The sequence below is a fragment of the Pelophylax lessonae genome (genome assembly GCF_965119305.1).
Source record: "Pelophylax lessonae genome assembly, chromosome: 6".
NCBI classification, from domain to species: domain Eukaryota; kingdom Metazoa; phylum Chordata; class Amphibia; order Anura; family Ranidae; genus Pelophylax; species Pelophylax lessonae.
In genome coordinates, this window is record NC_138773.1 from 23,337,224 (window position 1) to 23,358,213 (window position 20,990).

The window sequence follows — 20,990 nt, forward strand, 5'->3', positions numbered from 1 at the left end:
GAGTGCCACAGCATGCCCCCATCAATGCAGGGTGATTTGGGAGGACGCATGGTCTAGATACAGTACAGATGCACCACTTTACAAGCAGACTAAGGTGAACCCCAGGCACTATATTTAATCAAAATGTTTGCTTTTCTTGTTTTACTTTAAACATCCTTAACCCCTTGGCGTAGGCTACCATTGGCACTTTAAGGGTACTTTTTAGGGTTGGCGCCCTATTCCTTTAAAACCATACACATTAATTTCACAGGTTCTGTTGCTAATTAAAGTGTTACTGAAAGTCACTTGATGCCCTATCTGCAATACATTTTCCTCAGAACCGGTGTTATATTGTGTGTGTTGGGGTTTAAAGGGATGAGGTGGCCACCTTGGGATTTTCTCTTCTGGGAGACGGGGCTCAGGGCCGGAGTGGGACTCATTTTCAGCCCTGGAGTTTCATGCCTTAGACCAGCCCACTTTAGTTCACCTGACTGAAAAACTCTCACACATGGCATCATCCCATCCTACCTTGTTGCTTGTTGGGTTACAGTTAGCAACCTTTGGCATGCACAGTCTTATACTTTACTTCTTGGCTCAGTCAATAATTAATCCAGGGGTATGTGGTTGTTGTGTTTGAGTTGTATAAATTAGGGATAGAACAAGGGATTAGTGGGATACTCCAGATTAACTATGCACAAAGTTTGGAGGACATCTATCTGTTGGTACAGCCAGGCTGTTGATCCACCTTGCCACTAGATGGATTTAAGATTAAGTCTCTATCCATATGACTTGATGAACTAAAGTTATCTTCAGGACACTCTCCTAGTATTACCCTATCTCTTGACACACTGACACCCCTCCACTGACTATCCTACTCCAGGGTGGCCCCCCTCAGGTCAGGCCCCTTGACACAATCCCCTGTACTCATGCTACTGTTTATCTAGGGTCTTCAGTGTCTCCCCCTTTCCTGGACCTCTGGGTTCAGCTCCATTCCTCAGGCCCTCAGGACGACCTCCTGATGCCATGTGCCACTTCTACAGAGGAGGAGATAGCCGCCACCCTCCCTCCGGGACTCTGCTCACCAGCCAAAGACCCCGGAGCACATGTGCTCCTGGCTTTTATACAGTATCCCAGAATGCACAGAATGCGCCGAGACAACCTGTCTCTGCCAATCACCAGGACTGTATCCATTGGTCAGGTTTCCTCCCACTGTCTAACATGCCTCCCTATTGGACCAGTGTGAAACACTCTCTAGACTCAATGAATCACACACTGAGCACTCTGAGCAGACCTCACCCGCAGATCCTGCCTTCTGGTAGACGGAATGCAATATAGATTTCCCTGATGCTCCTCTGATAGGCAGACAGAGCCAAAAACTATACTCTCTCACTAGCACCTACCTAGGAGGGTGATACATGTGGTTAACCTTTGTGTGACTGATTTGGGAGCGCGCATGCTCCGAATTGAGATGAATACATTGTAAAATGTCAGTTGGTCTAAATCAGTTATAAATATATTTGGACACAACAATATACTCGGTGTGATGTTCCTGTTCAAATTTTTTTTAACTTGAGAGTTGACAGACAACCTTTATTACCAATTATATGTAAAGTACATTAACCACTTGCCGACCGCCGCAAGTACATATACTGCGGCGGTCAGCCCCTCACAGGCAAAGTGACATATATATACGTCACTAGCCTGTGAGGCTCTGGGGAGCGAGCGCGTGCCACCGGAGGCGCGCTCCCGCGCAGTCACGGACCCCCCCGCGCGTGTGACCAGCGGACCCCGATGTCTGCCGGTCACTCGCCGACCATCGGTGCAGAGGGAGAAAGGCCGGCGGCTGATGTAAACAAGCCTCCTGTCATTCTCCCCTGTGTAGAAACAGTGATCATACGGTTCTACTATGTAGGACCGTTGATCACTGTTCCTACACCTCAAGCCACAGCCAATCACAGTTAGAATCACGCCCCTAGGGTCACACACAGCCCCTCCCTCTCAAAAAAATTAACCCCTTCACTGCCAGTGTAATTTTACAGTAACAGTGCATATGTATAGCACTGATTACTGTAGAAATGTCACTGGTAAGCCCAAAAGTGTCAAAAATGTCAGTGATCCGATCTGTCCGCCGCAATGTCGCAGTACCGCAAAAAAAATCGCAGATCGCCGCCATTACGCGTTAAAAAAAAAAAATGACAAAAATCTTTCCCTTTTTTAGTAAACGCGATAACTTTTGCACAAACCAATCAAAATACGCTTTTTGCTATTTTTTTTACCAAACATATGTCGCATAAAACAAATTGGCCGAAAATGTTAAAAAATTTTGATTTTTACTTTTTTTGGGGAATTTCATATAAAAAAATGTGAAAAATATTGTTATTTTTGCAAAATTGACGCTCTTTTTTTGCTTATAGCGCATGATCAAAAAATCGCACAGGTGATCAAATACAAAAGAAAGCTCTGTTTGTGGGAAAAAAAAGGACGTCAAATTCGTTTAGGTACAGCGTCGCACGACCGTGCAATTGTCCATTAAAGTCACGCAGTGCCGAATCGCAAAATAGGCCCTGGTCAGGAAGGGGGTAAAATCTTCCGGGGCTTAAGTGGTTAAAATGTTCCTGACATATATTTCAGCTTCATGATTTTTTTATTGTTTTTCACCTGGCCTTCAGATATGAAAAGCGGAGTGATTTACCACCTGTTTAGATTTGCCGTCCATGTGACGAAATGAAAAGTATGCCGTTTGCAATAAACTTTGCATAAAATAGTTAGTTTGCATTTATTTTTTAATGGTCCAAAGAATGTCAGAAAAAATGGTCGGCCCTCACGCATGTTCACTTCATCAAATCTGGCCCTCTTTGAAAAAAGTTTGGACACCCCTGATGTATAGTGTGTGTATACTTAGGTGTGTACTGCCTCCTAAATCCCTTTTATGAGGGTAAAGTCCGAGCCAGGCGGATGTTGACTGTAGAGTAAGTTGTAGTGAAGCCCATATACTGTTTTACTATAATCCTCCGACAAACAGGCGTGGAATGAGCTCCTCTTATATGGAAAAAGCCAAGCAGCTCTACCGGGAAACATGTATCTGGTGAGTAGAGAAATGTGAGCCGGTCACCGAATACACGAGATTGTGCGATTAACGGAGGAAAAATGATTCCATTGTGAGAGTTCTGAAGATTGAAGCTGTGTTGTCCACTTCTGGAGAACAAGGTTTTACACCCTTCATGACCAGAGCATTTTGTGCTATTCAGCACCGCGCTACTTTAACCACTTCTGGACCGGAAGGATTTCCCCCTTAATGACCAGGCCATTTTCTGCGATTTGGCACTGCATTACTTTAACTGACAATTGTCGTGCGACGCTGTACCCAAATAAAATTGATGTCCTTCCCCCCCCCCCCCCCCACAAATAGAGCTTTCTTTTGGTGGTATTTGATCACCTCGCGATTTTTATTTTTTAAGCTATAAACAAAAAAAGAGCGACAATTCAGAAAAAAATGAATATTTTTTAGTTTCTGACATATAACATTCACAAAAAAAAAAAATCTATTTTTTTCATCCTTTTAGGCCAATTTGTTTTCTGCTACATTTTTTTTGGTAAAAGAAATTGCAATAAGCATATTTTGATTGGTTTGCGCAAAATTTATCGTGTCTACAAACTAGGAGAAAGATTTATGTCATTTTTTGTTTTTTACTAGTAATGGTGGCGATCTGCGATTTTTTGCGGGACTGCGACATTGCGGTGGACAGATCGGACCCCAAACTGACATTTTGACACTTTTGGGGGGGACCAGTGACATTACTACAGTAATCAGTGCTAACAAATATGCACTGTTACTGTAATAATGACACTGGCAGGGAAGGGGTTAACACCAGGGGTGATCAAATGGTTAAATGTGTCCCTAGGGGGTGCTTTCTAACTGTGTGGGGGATGGACTTGCTGCATGAACACAGGGACCTGTGTTCCTAAATAGGAGTAGCTCTGCGTTCATAACTGACAGAACAGCAGTGTGCCGTGTTTACAACAGCAGATCGCCATTCTGTCTCCATGGGGAGCGTTCAAGGGTGCTCGGTGGCAATTGCAGCTACCGGACCCACTGATTGGCGCCCCCTGTGGCGAATGGGTTCACTTGCTCCCACTCGCGGTTCTGCAAAGCGATGTACAGTTACGTAGTTTCGCAGGACAGAGCTGACCTGCCGCAGTATATGTACTGCTGGCGGTTGGCAATTGGTTAAATGGGGTACACACTAGAAGAAAATCAGGTTTCACAGCAAATCAAAACCAATGAACGAAAATTCTAATACTACAAAGGCTTCTTTTTTTTGTTGCTGTTTATTGTTTCTGATTTTACTTGTACGAAAACGGTACACTTTAACCGCGTGCCGACCGCCGCACGACTATTTACTGCGGCGGTCAGACCCTCACAGGCAAAGCGACGTAGTACTACGTCGCTAGCCTGTGAGGGTCTCAGGAGCGAGCGCGCGCCGCCGGAGGCGCACTCCCGGACCCCCCCGCGCGTGTGACTGGCAGACCCGATCGTCCGCCGGTCACTCGCGATCGTCGTTGGAGAGGGAGAAAGGCAGGCGGCTGATGTAAACAAGCCGTCTGTCATTCTCCCCTGTGTAGGAATAGTGATCATACGGTTCTACTATGTAGGACCGTTGATCACTGTTCCTACACCTCAAGCCACAGCCAATCACAGTTAGAATCACGCCCCTAGGGACACACATAGCCCCTCCCTCTCAAAAAAGTTAACCCCTTCATTGCCAGTGTAATTTTACAGTATCAGTCCATATTTATAGCACTGATTACTGTAGTAATGTCACTGGTAACCCCAAAAGTTTAAAAAATGTCAGTCAAGGGTCCGATCTGTCCGCCGCAATGTCGCAGTACTGCAAAAAAATTGCAGATCGCCGCCATTACGCGTTAAAAAAAACAACAAAAATTACAAAAATCTTTCCCTTTGTTAGTAAATGCAATAACTTTTGCGCCAACCAATCAAAATAGGCTTTTTGCGATTTTTTTTTTTACCAAACATATGTAGCATAAAACAAATTGGCCAAAAATGTTAAAACATTTTGATTTTTACATTTTTTTGGGGGGGGGGAATTTCATATAAAAAAAAGTGAAAAATATTGTTATTTTTGCAAAATTGATGCTTTTTTTTGTTTATAGCGCATGATCAAAAAATCGCACAGGTGATCAAATACCACCAAAAGAAAGCTCTGTTTGTGGGGAAAAAAGGACGTCAAATTCGTTTAGGTACAGCGTCGCACGACCGCGCAATTGTCCGTTAAAGTCATGCAGTGCCGAATCGCAAAATAGGCCCTGGTCAGGAAGGGGGTAAAATCTTCCGGGGCTTAAGTGGTTAAATGAAAATCGTTCATTCTGTTCCCGTACGAGAAAAAATTGGGAGTTTGTCCCTTCTGGAATTTTCGGAGGGAAAGTTGGAATTGGCTGTAGAAAGTTGTGTACACACTATATGAAAGTCGTACAAAAGTTCTTTGGACGGTAAATTCTCGCCTGATTCAGTGTGTATGAGCCTTCAGGCTCCATTCACTCGGGCAATGGGGTGTGATTAATTTGTTGCTAAACGCAGCAGCATTCTCTGCTATGGCAGAATATAAATTTGTGATTAGCTGCATGCAGAAAAGCCAAATCTGGACCAGTCAAAATCCCAGGGCCGGTCAAAGGTTCTATTTGTATGCAACTGCTCAGATGAGCGATTACACTTGAACAGCAGTGGGCACACCTCCCAACTTTTTGAAATTGGAACAAGGGACACCTATTAGCAAAAGTATATAGGCATAGGACACACACAACCACGCCCCCTTAAAGGGAGTTTAAAAAAAAAAAAAAAAAGATGAATTAAATTCACAAGTGCTTTTTTTTTTTAACCACTATTATAATGCCTTTTTATTGGCTTTTAAGATTTACAAATGTAGCGATTTAGAAATCAGATGAAAGGTTTAGCAGCACTGAGAAACATTTTTTGAAAGAAAAAGTGCATTTTATATACAACTTTATAGATCAGACTAGGGATGCACCGATCCGACTTTTTTGGTCCCGATCCCGATACCGATCTTTTGCTTTGTGAAATCGCTGATCCCGAGTCCGATCCGGAAGTACTGTTTTGTGAGCTTATAATAAAATAATACTTCCGGATCGGTATCGGCAGATACCTTATAACATTGTGCATTCAAAATCTAAAATGTCATGGGTTTAGTCTTTAACCACTTGCCGACCGCTCACTCGAGCTCTACTGCAGCAAAGTAGTTAGTTCCTGTCCAGCGACGTAGACCTACTGGACTCCTCCCCTTGTGGGCGGCGCTCGCGTGCCGCCGGAGGCTCGCTCCCGCTGTATTCAGTTACAGCGGGAGTCGGGCCAGGGGAGGAGCTGCGGCGATCGCCGCCGCTCTTCCCCGATCGTCGGGGAATCGAGTCTGGAGATCCGCCTGCTTGTGTAAACAAAGCGGGCGGATCTCCTAAGTGACAGGCAGGGTCAGATTGCAGGGTTCAGCATAGCTGAACATGCGATCTGTCCCTGTGTCACTCAGTCACCTCCCCCCACACACGTCAGTAAGCACCAGGCATACATTAACCCCTCCCTCTCCAATAAAATTAACCCCTTCCCTGCCAGCGTCATTTTTACAGTAACAGTGCATATTTATAGCACTGATTACTGCAGTAATATCACTGGTACCCCCAAAAGTGTCAAAAACGTCAGTCAAGGGTCCGATCTGTCCGCCGCAATGTCGCAGTCCCGCAAAAAAAATCGCAGATCGCCGCCATTACTCGTTAAAAAAAAAAAACACCAAAAACGACAGAAATCTTTCCCTTAGTTAGTAAACGCAATAACTTTTGCGCAAACCAATCAAAATACACTTATTGTGATTTTTTTTTACCAAACATAGGTAGCAGAAAACAAATTGGCCAAAAATTTAAAAAATTTAGATTTTTACATTTTTGGGGGGGGGGGGGAATTTCATATAAAAAAATGTGAAAAATATTGTAATTTTTTCAAAATTTACGCTCTTTTTTTGTTTATAGCGCAAAAAGTAAAAATCGCACAGGTGATCAAATACCAACAAAAGAAAGCTATGTTGTGGGAAAAAAAGGGCGTAAATTTTGTTTGGGTACGGCGTCGCACGACTGCGCAATTGTCAGTTAAAGTTGCACAGTGCCGAATCGCAAAAAGTGGCCTGGACGTAAGACAGCAAAATCCTCCGGTGGTAAAGTGGTTAAGAGGTTAAACTTCCCTCCTCGGGCAGACGGAATGAAAAGATACATTGTAATCATTGTGTTTACTTAACTGGTAGAGTTGAAAGGCATTTGCAGGAGGCTCTTTTTTTTTTTTTCTTTGACAGCTGTTCCCTCACAAGCTATAAAGAGCAAAAACCGGATCGGCCCGTGGATCTGTTAATTTTACCGATCCCCGATCCAGCTATTTTGCCCGTATCGGAGCCGATATCCGATCCGAATATCGGATCGATGAGGGACAAATGAGGAGGAAAGAGGGACAGAGGGACTTTGTGCCAAATCAGGGACAGTTGAGAACCATGGCAGTGGGGCCCGCCCCAGCTGCAGTATGCAAAGCTCCCAACTGTCCCTGATGTCGAGGGACTGTCCCTGATTTGGAACAAGGTCCCCTCTGTCCCTCTTTCCTCCTCATTTGTCCCTCATTTTGGTATGATCTTCATAGTTGTATATAAAATGCATTTTTTTTAGCTTTTCAAAAAATATTTCCCAGTGTTAAACCTTTCAATCATTTTCTAAATTGCTGCATTTGTAAATGTCGAAAGCCAATATAAAGGTATAGTAGTGGTTAAAAGAAAACACTTGTGGATTTAACTAACCATTTTTTTGTAGAATTCTCCTTTAAGGGGGCGTGGCAGGGGGTGTGTCCTATTCCTACATACTTTTACTAATAGGTGTTGGGAGGTGTGAATTTGTGTAGGCAACGTTTAATACTTCTAGCAAGATTCAACCGATCCTCACCAGTGGATGCCCCTGGTCACCCCCCGATGTTAATGTAGCCTCATTCAGAATGATTTACTTATTAGCACAAGAAAGCATTTATAACTGTTTGAATGGGTAAAGTTAATTGGGTGGTACTGTCCGCCGAACACAGCAGGGGGATCGTTTTTAAAGGCAGATGTAAAGCATTGCAGCTGCAGCATTTATTTTATTTTTTTTGGGGGGGGTAAAAGTGCAGTTCAACCACATGTTTTGATCACTTTCCCAAAATCATAAGTGTAAGCATAGCCTTATGCTATCCTGAAACAGTGCTTTATTCACATCTTGTTGGGGGTTTTGAAGGCCCTTTCAGGTTTTTAAAAAGTATGTCTCCATGTATGGTGCTTAATTATATGCTTAATTATACATATTTTTTTTAGTAATTTCGACAAGTAAGAGGAAGCATTTTAATAATAGATATTGCGACAGGCTGTATTTTAGCAGTTGTGCCACTAGATGGCATGTTATGAAAATAAGTAAATTGCATTTGTTTCGTGCATTCTTCTTTTTTTTTTTTTTTTCTTGGTGCTACTTTTGTTCCATTTTTTTTGTGATGTAGCTCCATATACGTTACAAAAAAAAAAGAAAAAAAGCCACCCACCCAGCAAATCTGCATTTTCTGTGCACAATGGATAAAAATAAATGCTCTATTTTCCATATCAAAGGAATGTTTTTTTTTTTATTATTTATTTATTTATTTTTTATGAGTAGTAGAAAAATACCATATTATGGCCACTAGATGGAGGTGAAGAGCATTACAGTATGTATTTACAACATGAGATGCAATTTAATTAATCCAGAAAATGCTAGAATGTTTAATCAAATATCATTGAAGTCAATGCAAGTCGCCTCCAGGTCGCCCCAAAGTAGTACAGGACCCTTTTTCTAAGTCGGAGGGACTTGTGTCGCTCCTATTAGAACGGGTCCTGTACTATTCAATGGCGCCTGACAAGTCGCGCTAGTGTGAATGGGGTCTTAGGAGAAAATATATAAAAAGTATCTATTTTGTAAGAAAAAACGAACACAGGTGTGAATATAAGCAGGACCACAGGAGAAGGTCACTGAGATGTGGTTTTACTGGTTCTTGACTGCCCATCCAATACCTGCCATACAGACGGAGGGGTTTTCCCACAATCTGAGGCTGCAATGCTTTGTGTCAAAGCCACAACACATTTATTGAAGGATGGTTCAGAGGTTGATTCGGAACAACAGAGAACAAAAAAAAATCTGTAAAACAAAGCAAAAGTGAGAAATTAATAAAAGTCAAAAGTCAAACAAAGATTAATTAAAATGGATGTAAACCTCAGACATTTTAAGCATTGCCCTGTATAGTGTGTTCTTGTCTCAATCCAGAGCACTGAATGTCATTTCTGTCTACTGCTTCCTTCCTCTTTCATTAGCATGAGTCACTTCTGATAAGTTCTCCTGACACCAAGAGAAAAATGGTGACAGGGGAGGAACTCTAGCTGATTGGCAGCCTCAGCTGTGTTTCCTGTGTGCTGTGTGGAGGGGAGGGGGGGGTGTCACTTCCCTCCAATCATCTTTTAGAACTCTCCTTGCTGATCTCTGCAGAGTGTGACATCAGCTCCCTGCCCTCTTTTTATGAATGCTCAGTTTTAAAAACTGCAGCACTTTGAACGGATGTAGGGAAGAGAAGACTGCAGATTAACAGGTAAAACTTATGTAGGAGGATTTGTTTCATCGCTCTGTATCTCCTGAGGCCAATCACATAGCTGGCTATCAGGAAGGATTTACAACCACTTTAAGTCTGTACCTTTCTCCTCAGAATCCCCCCTTATATCAGAGGCACCTTGCATTAGGATTCCCATAACAATCTCCCTTACATCAGGTTCCCTATTGGAGGCCCCTTACATCAGAGTCCACATAAGAATCTCCCTTATATCAAAGTTCTCATTAGAATCCCTGTTTACATCAAGGTCTCCATCAGAGCCCCATTACATCTCTCTGATACCACACTGGGGCCCATATTAAAGATATGGCAATGACCCTATCTGCAGGAAGAATTTGGATCATTGGCTGTGGTTTTGGGCCTCTTGGTCTAGAGTGCTTAGTGAGGAACACACAGGATCTAAATGGATCCCTGCTGCTCAGACACACTCAAATAAACATTTGGCTTTCCTTTGATACAGTATTGTTAGAATATCCTGTATATGCTGGATTAACTTTCCCCTACTATATGGTTCATCTTGGATCCATAGGCATTCAGAGGACTTGCGTCCATTCACATCAGACTACCTCTGATCTATCACGTTTAGGTCCAGAAAAATGGAAAAGGACAGAATTGGAAGTAGTCAGATCAGTAGGGGCTGGTGCTCCATTGGCCAGGGGGACGGACGACAACATACCCTCCCCCCGGACCACACCAGCCCGCACACCATACCCCCCCTCAGTCGCTGGCTTACTCACCCTGGACATGTGGAGGGCAGGCAGCAGCGGCGGCTTCCCCCTCAATCTCCTGCGTCTCCTGTCCCCTCCCTCCTCCTTGGCCAATGGCACGGCTTCTCCTTTCGGCCAATCAGGAAAAGGGTCTCAGGACCCACTTCCTGATTGGCCAGGAGGAGGATCCATGTGACAATAGCATATAATCATTTGCTATTGTCACACAACTGGATGAGCTCAGGGCGCAGTGCTCTGCGCCCCGAGCACACCCTTTTTTTAAGACTATTAGAGCCTCTGGCTCTAATCACGTGCTTAAAAAACAAAACAAAAAAACCCCATTGCAATCCATGCATCCGGCGCCCTGCATGTAGATTAGGGGGCCAGACACATGGATGGGAGGCGGCGCCCCAAATGGACGGGCAGCCACTGAGTCAGATGTAAATCGATGCACATCAGTTTACATCCACCTATCCAAAGACTTACCTGGAGCTTTTATTCGGGTCTTCCTGAAAAACTGACAGACAGATCATACTGTCCATGTGAAAGTGGACTTCATGTTTGATGACAACCGTGTGTTCATTATTGTCTGTAAAAAAAAACACTTAAAACAAAGTTATTACATTTATGGAAATACTCTTACATAACCCAGTATATGTTCCTTTTATTAATTTGCTTTGAAATGTGTGTGCAGCGGCAGTTCTTAAGACTTTTGTGTAATGATATCCTGCACTGGATATACGAAAGCTGTCGCAAGCAACCATTTTGTTCAGTGCTCTGCCATAACAGGCAGACCAAATGTATACTCAGATATTTTTCATCCCCCTCTCCCTGCCTCAATTAATTCCTGGAATGCAGAGAGTTTCGACTTCAAACAAGCCGTTATCTGAAAAGATGTCTGGACGGATATCTGTTCTGATACTCAGGCCGGTCGTAAAGCCATAACCGGGCAAAGAAGGATAAAGGCTAATGGGTCGTAAAACAGAGCCATTCAAGAGCTCTGTTAATTGAACAAATTCACACACAAATTCATAACTTTAAACACAAACAAGATATGTCTCTTGAAGAGTGCTACTGTATAGAATAAATCCTATGAACAATCCTGTCTGTGGTGACAGTGTACGTTACAGATGTTTATTCTAAAGTCATAATTGGTATTTCTAAAATTACGAGCGTCCGCTGGGCTCATAATGTAGCAGTGGTGGCAGTGAAAGGGTTAATGGCTTAAATTAGCCCAGTGACAATCGCTCTCAGCCTGCTGGCATCTAGATTGGGGTCCTGCCAGCTGGAAAAATTTGAGTCGGGTGCAGCTGAGAGTGGCATTGTTATGCAAGTGACGTCAGGGTGTGAGGTTGGCTGGTCCTTGGTCACGAGTTAGTGAGAAGGGCAGGGATTTGATACCCGCCACCGTCACATTTTGTACTATATATTATGACCAAGCTTTTTTGGCAATACTCCAACTGTATTCACATACAAACAATCCCTGTTCTCTAATATTTATTTCCTATAAACGTCATCTCCATCTAGTGGTCATAGTGCAGTATTGTGCTAAATAGCCCAATCAGGAAAATCCAGCATTATTGCCACTAGATGGAGCTGATGATCATAGAAAATTAACTATGGGGATTATTTGCGAGGACTGTGCAAATACTTGAGACATTCAAACAACATTTTTTTTATACTTTAACCCCTTAGTGTAAATAAATAATACCTTTTTTTTTAACATGGAATTGGAAGAATGTTAGAGGATGGAGGAGATAGAAGAGTGCTATATCTTGCAATGAACTTTGGTCTTGATATAATTGTCAGGTCATAATAACAGAAAGGTTTGCTGGTTTCCACAGGTATAAGGATCTCTGGTGAAGGTGGACATTACTAGGTGATGAGATGATGTGTCCTAGTAAGTAACGTATAATGTTCTTATTGGGATATCTTTACCTTTCTGTCTCCCTAACTGCCACTTTCCATTCCTTATACTTATTTACTGTGTTTTTGAAGGATTCAATACCAAGGATGATGTCTACTGCTATTCTCTGGCCAAGGCACTATACTACGTGGTTTCTCCAGTGACAGTGGGATTTTATGCTCCATGGGGTAGGCGCAAGGACCTTCTACTCAACAAGATTGAAAGTAAGTATCAGAACAATTTAGGAACATATTGCATTCAACCTTTTTTTTCCAGAAAGGTCCCACGCACATCTCTCAGTTGTCCCCCTTATGGACAACTACAAAGGGCTTGTTGAAATGGGCATTAATAACATGTAGGTAGTTCTGGGGGAATTGAAAGCATGGCTGAATGGGCAATTTCAGGCAATAAGTAAAAGTAAATTAAACCATATCCCAGAAACACCAAAAGCAGTGGTGTGACTATGACCATACGGCTGCTATGGGACCCAAAGTTAGGAAGGGGGCCCCATTATATAGTTTGATGAGACAACATGGTATTTCAGTGTGCATATAAAAGTAACACAGATCCAGTGTTGTGTCATTATTGCCCCAATCCACTGTAGTTAAAAGCATCAGATTGTTTTCCATACTGTCCTAAGCCACTTTAAGACCGGAAGGATTTGCCCCCTTAATGACCAGGCCCTATTTTGCGATTCAGCACTGCATTATTTTAACGGACAATTGCGCGGTCGTGCAACACTATACCCAAACAAAATTGACGTCCTTTTTTTCCCACAAATAGAGCTTTCTTTTGGTGGTATTTGATCAACTGTGCGATTTTTATTTTTTGCACTATAAAAAAAAAAGAGCAACAATTTTGAAAAAAATATATATATATTTTTCACATTCTGCTACATGACATTCCAAAAAAAATGTAGAAATCAAAATTTTTTAACATTTTAGGCCAATTTGTTTTCTGCTACATTTTTTTGGTTAAAAAAAAATCACAATAAGCGTATTTTAATTGGTTTGCGCAAAAGTTATTGCATCTACTACTACTATGGGAAAGATTTATGTCATTTTTATTGTTTTTTTTTTACTAGTAATGGCGGCGATCTGTGATTTTTTGCGGGACTGCGACATTGCAGGCGGACAGATCGGACCCCTAACTGACATTTTTGACACAGTGGCGTTACTACAGTAATCAGTGCTAAAAATATGCACTGTTACTGTAATAATGATACTGGCAGGGAAGGGGTTAACCCTGTAGGTGATCAAGGGGTTAAATGTGAGCCTAGGGGAGTGTTTCTAACTGTGGGGGGGCGTGGCTTCTGAAATGACCATAGAGACATGTGATCCTATATAGAAGGATCACAGGGGCTATGTGATCATTCCAGGGAGAAGAACAGTCAGCTGTGATTACAACAGCCGACCGTCCTCTCTCAGCAGGGAACGATCGCGGGTGTCAGGTGGCAATCTGAGCCGCCTGACCCGTAAATCGACTTCCCCGCTGCCGAGTGGGGGCGGGAGCACACCACCGGTGGTGCGCACTCACCCCCTAGCTTCCCGTGTGCGACCGACGTAGGTTTACCCCAGTTTGCGCAGGAGAGCCAGTAAAATGGTGGTGGGTGGTTGGGAAGTAGTTAGTCTAAGATCTCCCTTGCTTTTCCCAATTTTTGAGTCGGTTTATTGCTATTAGGAATTCTGGCCACAGTGAGAACTTGCATCAAGTGTTGAACTTTGAAGGACACCACCACTCGCTTTTCTTCTTTTTTAATGCCTTTTCTTGCCCATTTTTATTTAAAAGAAAATTCCAGAAAACAAACATCTCTCACAGGGATATTCAGAATTCCTTTTCAATCAAAATAGACAACATTCAGCCATTGAAGCTTGTACATGCAGCACTCCTGCTCTGGCCTTACCCTTTAGGCCTTTGTCTGCCTCTCACAGACAGTCTTCATGCACACTCTTTGCACATACTATGCAGCCACTTGCTGCTTTGACTTCCACATGGACCCCACTTGAACTCCTGGCAATGTCTCTATCTGCCGGGGGGGAGCCAAGAACCATGATCAGGTCTCTACTAATAGCTCAGCACACACCTGACCCAATTAATGTGCGGGTGGTGCTAAAAACCTGAACCCAGAATTGGAGATTTCATCCCACCCAGGTCACTTTGAAATCTCCAGGCTCCAGGTCCCAAATTTGACTTTACAAAAAACTGTAGAAACTAAAAAGCAACTTTCCTCTCCATGACACAAACTCCCTGGAGCCCCTCAACCTCCTTAGTTGAGAATTCTGGGTCAAAGTCTCTTTCTAGGCCCTGGCAGAGCAACACTCTGCCACACCACCGTGGTCAACATTCTGATATTACCTTGTATGCTTAATACAGTCTGAGTGTCTAGGGCTTGTAGCACTCCTGCTCCTCATTTTAGCATCCTGGTTTTGGCTGTGGCTTTCTCTTAATCTGTCTGTCCACTCGCAGGGTGATTGATGTGGCCAGTCTCTGGGTGGAGACCAAACCTGATTTAACCACTTAAGCCCCGGAGGATTTGGCTGCTCAAAGACCAGGCCCTATTTTGCGATTCGGCACTGCATGATTTTAACGGACAATTGCGTGGTCGTGCGACACTGTACCCAAAGGAAATTGACGTCCTTTTTTCCCACAAACAGAGCTTTCTTTTGGTGGTATTTGATCACCTGTGCGATTTTTACTTTTTGGGCTATAAACAAAAAAAGAGCGACAATTTTGAAAAAATAACAATATTTTTCAAATTTTTTTTATATGAAATTCCCCCCAAAAAAATGTAAAAAAATCTAAATTTTTTAACATTTTAGGCCAATTTGTTTTCTGCTACATATGTTTGGTAAAAAAAAATAGCAATAAGCAAAAGTTATTGCGTTTACTAACTAAGGGAAAGATTTTTGTCATTTTTATTGTTTTTTTTTAACGAGTAATGGCGGCGATTTTTTTTTTTGCGGGACTGCGACATTGCGGCGGACAGATCGGACCCTTGACTGACATTTTTGACACTTTTGGGGGTACCAGTGACATTACTACAGTAATCAGTGCTATACATATGCACTGTTACTGTAAAAATGACACTGGCAGGGAAGGGGTTAACTTTATTAGAGATCAAGGGGTTAAGTGTGTCCCTAGGGGCGTGCTTCTAACTGTAAATGGGCGTGGCTAGTGATGTAACTACAGAGACATACGATCCTACATAGCAGGATCATATGATCTCTGCAGTTAGATCAGGGAGAATGACAGGCGGCTTTGTTTACATTAGCCGCCTGCCTTTTTCCCCTCTGCACCGGGAGATTGCGGGTGACCGTCACTCGCACGGACATGTCAGGGAACATGCTGGGGCGGGAGCGCGCCTCCGGCGGCGCACGCTTGCCCCCTAGAGGCTCGTAGGCGAGCGACGTAGTCCTATGTCACTTTGCCTGTTCGGGGCTGACCGCCGCAGTAAATAGTCATGTGACAGTGGGCAAGTGCTTAAGCCAGCCAAGACTGCAGTCTCATGCTTGTGATATTTTGTTTGTAACACAAGCTCCCTTTGTCTGTCCTGCTCTGCTTTTTGAATTCACTCGTTAACGACCTCAGGTCGAATATCGGCTGCTTTCCGAACTCTTCCTGCCTTTTGACTAAGGATTAACCCTGACTATTCTAAACCATGTCTGCTTTGTACATGGGCTGTCATTGAACCACTCTGCCTGTCTGCCAACCACAACTACCTGTTTGCTTTGCTCAGTTTGCATCTGCCTCAGCATGGTGGCCGGGCACTATAGAATTGTGTATAGGTCCTAGGGGCAATCTAGTACCAGGGTTGACTGGGAGGGTTGACTAATTATCTATGCTAACAATTCTCCGACTGCCTGTCTTTATTGCAAACATTCTTTATATTGGGTTCAATAACACAACATTATAAAGGAGGCCCCTTCCTCGCTTACCCTTGGAGGAGATGGCAGGAAAAAAAGGGGATTTTTAAGTGCCCAACAGTTTGTATAAAAATGATTAATGATATAATAATCCACAAATGAATAAAAACATAATTTCTTAATACATCAAATGTTAAAAGTCATCTAGATTAGTCAATAAAGCAATAGCATTGTCACAAACATATATAATCGACCCAAATTAACGGGATAAGCAAGTTCAAACCCCCCCACATAAAAAACACTGCCCCACCTTGTCCCAGTCTTAAATACATATTCAGCTCTATTTACTTATACTTCATTCTTATGATTTGGTTTTTAGCATATCTATGTTTGGAGTCATCGAAGAAAGAACAGAGTGAAATTGCAAAGACCAGGCAGAGAATAAGAAAATGCATTGGAAAAGATCTCATCAAGCTTATCTTCCTTATGATATTTTACCATCCCGTCATAACAGAAAAGCACAAAGAACGAGAGAACATTCATTTCATCTTCATCCGTTTCAGTGCATGGGAATATGCAGGCAGTGACCACCTCTGGGCTGGTCTTGTTACCACCCTCTGTGACGGTATTGAGAACCACTTTGGACTGACTCCAATAAGTTTCTATCGAGCCGTAAGCGAAAAAACTAAAATTATTGATGCACCACTGAAACAAGAATGGGTTAGTAAGAGATTCTTATGTCTCCCACTCTGGATTGTTACCATTTTAGTAATCTTGATTTCTATTGTTGTTGGTGCTTTGTTTATAATATATGGCTTTTCATTAGGTGACCCAACTGGAAATATATTGGCTGTTGCTGAAAGTGTTGGGGCAGCTGTTGTTGGCATATCTGCAATAGGGATATTAAGAGATGTTATTGTGACCATTAAAAACACAATTATTACCCAAAAGGGTGTGGTTCAGCAAAAGATGAACCGGAGAGACATGAGTTCCCAGCTGGGCTTCATGAGCGATGTAAAACATGAGGTTCAGATCATCACCCAGTACCTCCAACTCATGGAGGTCTTCCAACGGCAGAAAATTAAAGTGGTTCTAGAGATCACAAACCTAGATAGTTGCATGCCAGGTAAAGTAGTAGGAGTCTTAAATGCCATGAATATTCTACTCTCCGATCCCAGTGCCCCATTTATCTCTATTCTAGCGGTAGACCCTAGGATCATTGTGGAATGTGTAGAAAGCTCACCATTGATGAAAGGATTGGCAAACAATGGTTATCAGTTCTTAAACCGTATTATAACTCTGCCTTTTTGCATTCCCAAAATGGATTGTGATACTAAATGCTTCTTGATGAAAAAGATAATTAAAGGACAAGGCGAGCTGAAAAGAGAAACAGAAGTAGCAAATGTTACAGAAGATTTATTACAGGTAGCAGATGAGAAAGAGCAACTCCTTCGACCACGAGGTACCCATAAAAATGATTTTGGAGTCCAGGACATTCCCTTGAACATCAGATTCTCTAGGGAACTAGGGCAACCTAGCAACTTTAGTGCAGATAAAGGACCAAAGACCAAAACCTTAATTAATGACACCTTCAGATACCTCTTTGACGAAAACATGAAAGACTATATCACAGACAACATTGTCCACATCAAAAGGATAGTAAACACTCTTGCTATAACAATCAGACTTATGATAAGAGAAGTTCCAAGGACTAAGATTAGGCCTCACAAAGTAACGGAATGGGTACTATTGGCAACACAATGGCCTTGTCGCCTCAGCTGGATATTGCAGTGCATTGAAGATGAACAACAGAAGAGCTGCCTTGATCAAACCAATGCAACAGGAGAATCTTCTATCTACGCTCAAACATTCCTTTGGGATGTTTTTGAGAAGTCTTTGGAAGAGTTAGATGCTATAAAAACAAGTCTCAAACAGCTTCTGGAACTGGATGGGGACCCAGAGATTTTCCACAAACTATTGTATGGAAATTTTACAGTAGCAGATGCCAACTTTTTTTTTCCATTCACTGTCAATTTGGACCAGTCCATTAAAAGACAGATGGAACTTTTACGAGGCAGTAAGAACATGTGGGAAGCCAAAAAGTGCCACATACTGACCATGTTGACTTTATTAAACATGAGCGTAGAGGAAGTTTGTAAAGAAGTAAGTGTATTCTGTTATTACTATCCTTGCATGCCGATAACTGTTTATGTGCGGATTTAAAAAAAAATACTCTTTCTACATATTGACTTATTGAACAGCAATGGTGTTTGGTGGGGCTAGAAAAGCTTGTTCTCAAATAAGTAATACATGTATTATTATCATACTACATATCAAAGCCATTTTATACATTTCCCATGCACATCCTTACTCTTCAATTTATATTTATGAACCATACCTTCTTTTTTTTTATTTCCAGATGGGTAAACTAGGTTTCCAGGAGGAAAACTTCCAACTGTATCGACAGAAGATAAGAGACAACAATCTGAATGGCAGAGCCCTGGTGTATAGTGATAACAATGACATAAAAGATGTCTTATGTATGGGTCTAGGAGACTGGGCACTCTTCAGTGTACACTTCTTAGGAGTACTTCCACCACCTCCTACTGCCCCTACAACAGTCCCTGGTTTTGGCAAGAAAGAAGCACGAACATTTGGTGATGGATCAAATGAGAATATCCTAAAACAAAGCAGAATTTCTCTATCTATGTCAAATCAAAATCTTTCCTAAAACGCACACACATACACTATATGGCCAAACAGTTATTATTTTTAGCATTATTATAGGGCTCTCTGTCCCCTTTGGAGCTATAATCCACTCTTCTAGGAAGGCTTCCTCAAATGTTTGAAGTGTGTCTGTAGACTTTGTGCTCTTTCACCCAAAAAAGCATTTGTGAGGTCAGGCACTGATGGTGGACAGAAAGACCTAGCTTGCAATCAGTAGTCTAATTTATCCAAAAGGATTTTAGTAGGGTTAAGGTCAGGGCTCTCTCTAGGCCACTCAAGTTGCTCCACACCAAAGTCATTAAACCATGCCTTTATGGAGATGGCCTTGTGCATAGGGGCAAGTTCATGCTGGAACAGAAAGGAGACTTCCTTAAATTGTTTTCCCCGGGATTGGAAACATCTGTATATGCTGCATCATGACTGTACCAATCACTGAAGGCTCCTGAACTAAATTATTTGTAGGGGTTCCTACATGCCTTTAGCCCTATAGTGTAGTGGGTCCTACTATTCACTGTCACTGTTCTCATCTCTTTTGTTTTCTTCATGAATATCTGGTTACACTGACAGCAATGGAATGTATCTCAACAGGCATTAAGAGTGCAGTTGTATGGCTTGGGCCAGGGCTGGTAACAAGGCAGTACAGCCAGCCCTCCTCTACTGGGCCCAGGCCCATTAGTTCAAAAGGGGGGCCGAGACTCCATGAGATTGGGTAGGGTGGTATTAAGTTGTTGAATATAGAATAATATATCATCTGCGTATGCAGCATATTTGTGTTCACAACTATCAACCTGAATTTCATGGATTTTAGGGTTATGATGAATAGTGGCAAGAAAAGGTTCAAGGTAAAGGGCAAAAAGCATAAGAGAGAGGGGTTAATCCTGTCTAGTGCCATTATTTAGCGTGAAAGTGTCAATGTATCATTGACCCGGATTTGGGCTGAAGGCGAATTATACAAAGCAGCAATCATGTGCAGCATATTGGCACCAATGTCTAAGAGAGAATAGCCATTAGATATTCCCAGTCCACCCTGTTGCATGCTTTTTCAGCATCAGTGGATAAAAGAAGGATGGGCTGGAAAGATCTTCGGACATAGGAGAGTGAGATTGTGCGAACTGCATTATCCCTGGCCTCTCTGCCAGGAATTAATCCCATCTGGTCGTTGGAAAACCAGTGGGGGATCAGTGGTAAAAGTCTATTCGATAATACTTTCGCATTTAATTTAGTTTCAATGTTTAAGAGCGAGATTGGCCTATAACTTCCACAAAGACTAGGGTCTTTCCCCAATTTGGGAAGGACTGTGATGTGTGCGTGCAGTGTCTCTGATCTCAGTGTACCCCCAGTTGAAAGTGTACTGGTGTAGGCAGCTAAAAAAGGAAGTAACTTGTCTTGAAAGGCACTGTAATAAGCTACAGTGAGGCCATCCGGACCCGATGCCTTACCAGAGGCCATGGATTTTAGGGCAGTTCGCCCTAAAGAAAGATCTAAATTCCTTAGCTATAGCTTTAGTTTCATGAACTAACGATGAACTAACGTGTCTGTTGTGGTTTTAAATTTAGATATGAAAGAGGCCTTTTTTTAATGGTGTAGTGTAGTGACCTAGCTAGGTATCTGCTTGGTTTGTCCCCCCATTCATATATATTTTGAGCTATTCTGCGGAAAGAAAATTTTTGCTCTAAATGGTAAATAGCTTTCAATTCATTAAGGAATGGAGGAGAGAAGGTGAAAGGGAGGCCTTATGCTTGCGTTCAAGAACCTGTATCTCCTTGAGAAGTTCAGATTTTCAGTGTATTCTCTCCTTCTTTTTACATGAGCAAAGTTCTATGAATTTGCCCCGTATGAACGCTTTATGTGCTTCTCATAGGTTTGTGAGGGACGTATCCCCAAATGTGTTCTCGTTGAAGTAGGAAGAGATATCAGCACCAATTTGAGTCTTGTCAATAATGTAATTTAAGAATATTCAGGGCTAAACATATCGGGGCATGATCCGAAATGGAAAAATATTCTATTTTGGCCTGGGATAAAAGTTCTAGATGATAGTGATCAATGAAAATATAGTCAATTCTAGAATAGTTTTGGTGCGATTGTGAACAAAATGAGAAATCTCT

General features: G+C 42.3%; 1 protein-coding gene across 1 annotated transcript; it reads left to right on the forward strand.

The window, feature by feature from the left end:
• Positions 1 to 12,279: 12,279 nt before the first annotated feature.
• LOC309558492 (NTPase KAP family P-loop domain-containing protein 1-like) lies at positions 12,280 to 18,889 on the forward strand (the record flags this gene model as incomplete). Its single annotated transcript, XM_082261574.1, has 4 exons — positions 12,280 to 12,289; positions 12,388 to 12,519; positions 16,538 to 18,321; positions 18,578 to 18,889. The coding sequence occupies 4 exons, from the start codon at positions 12,280 to 12,282 to the stop codon at positions 18,887 to 18,889; spliced, it is 2,238 nt and encodes a 745-aa protein (XP_082117700.1).
• Positions 18,890 to 20,990: the final 2,101 nt, after the last annotated feature.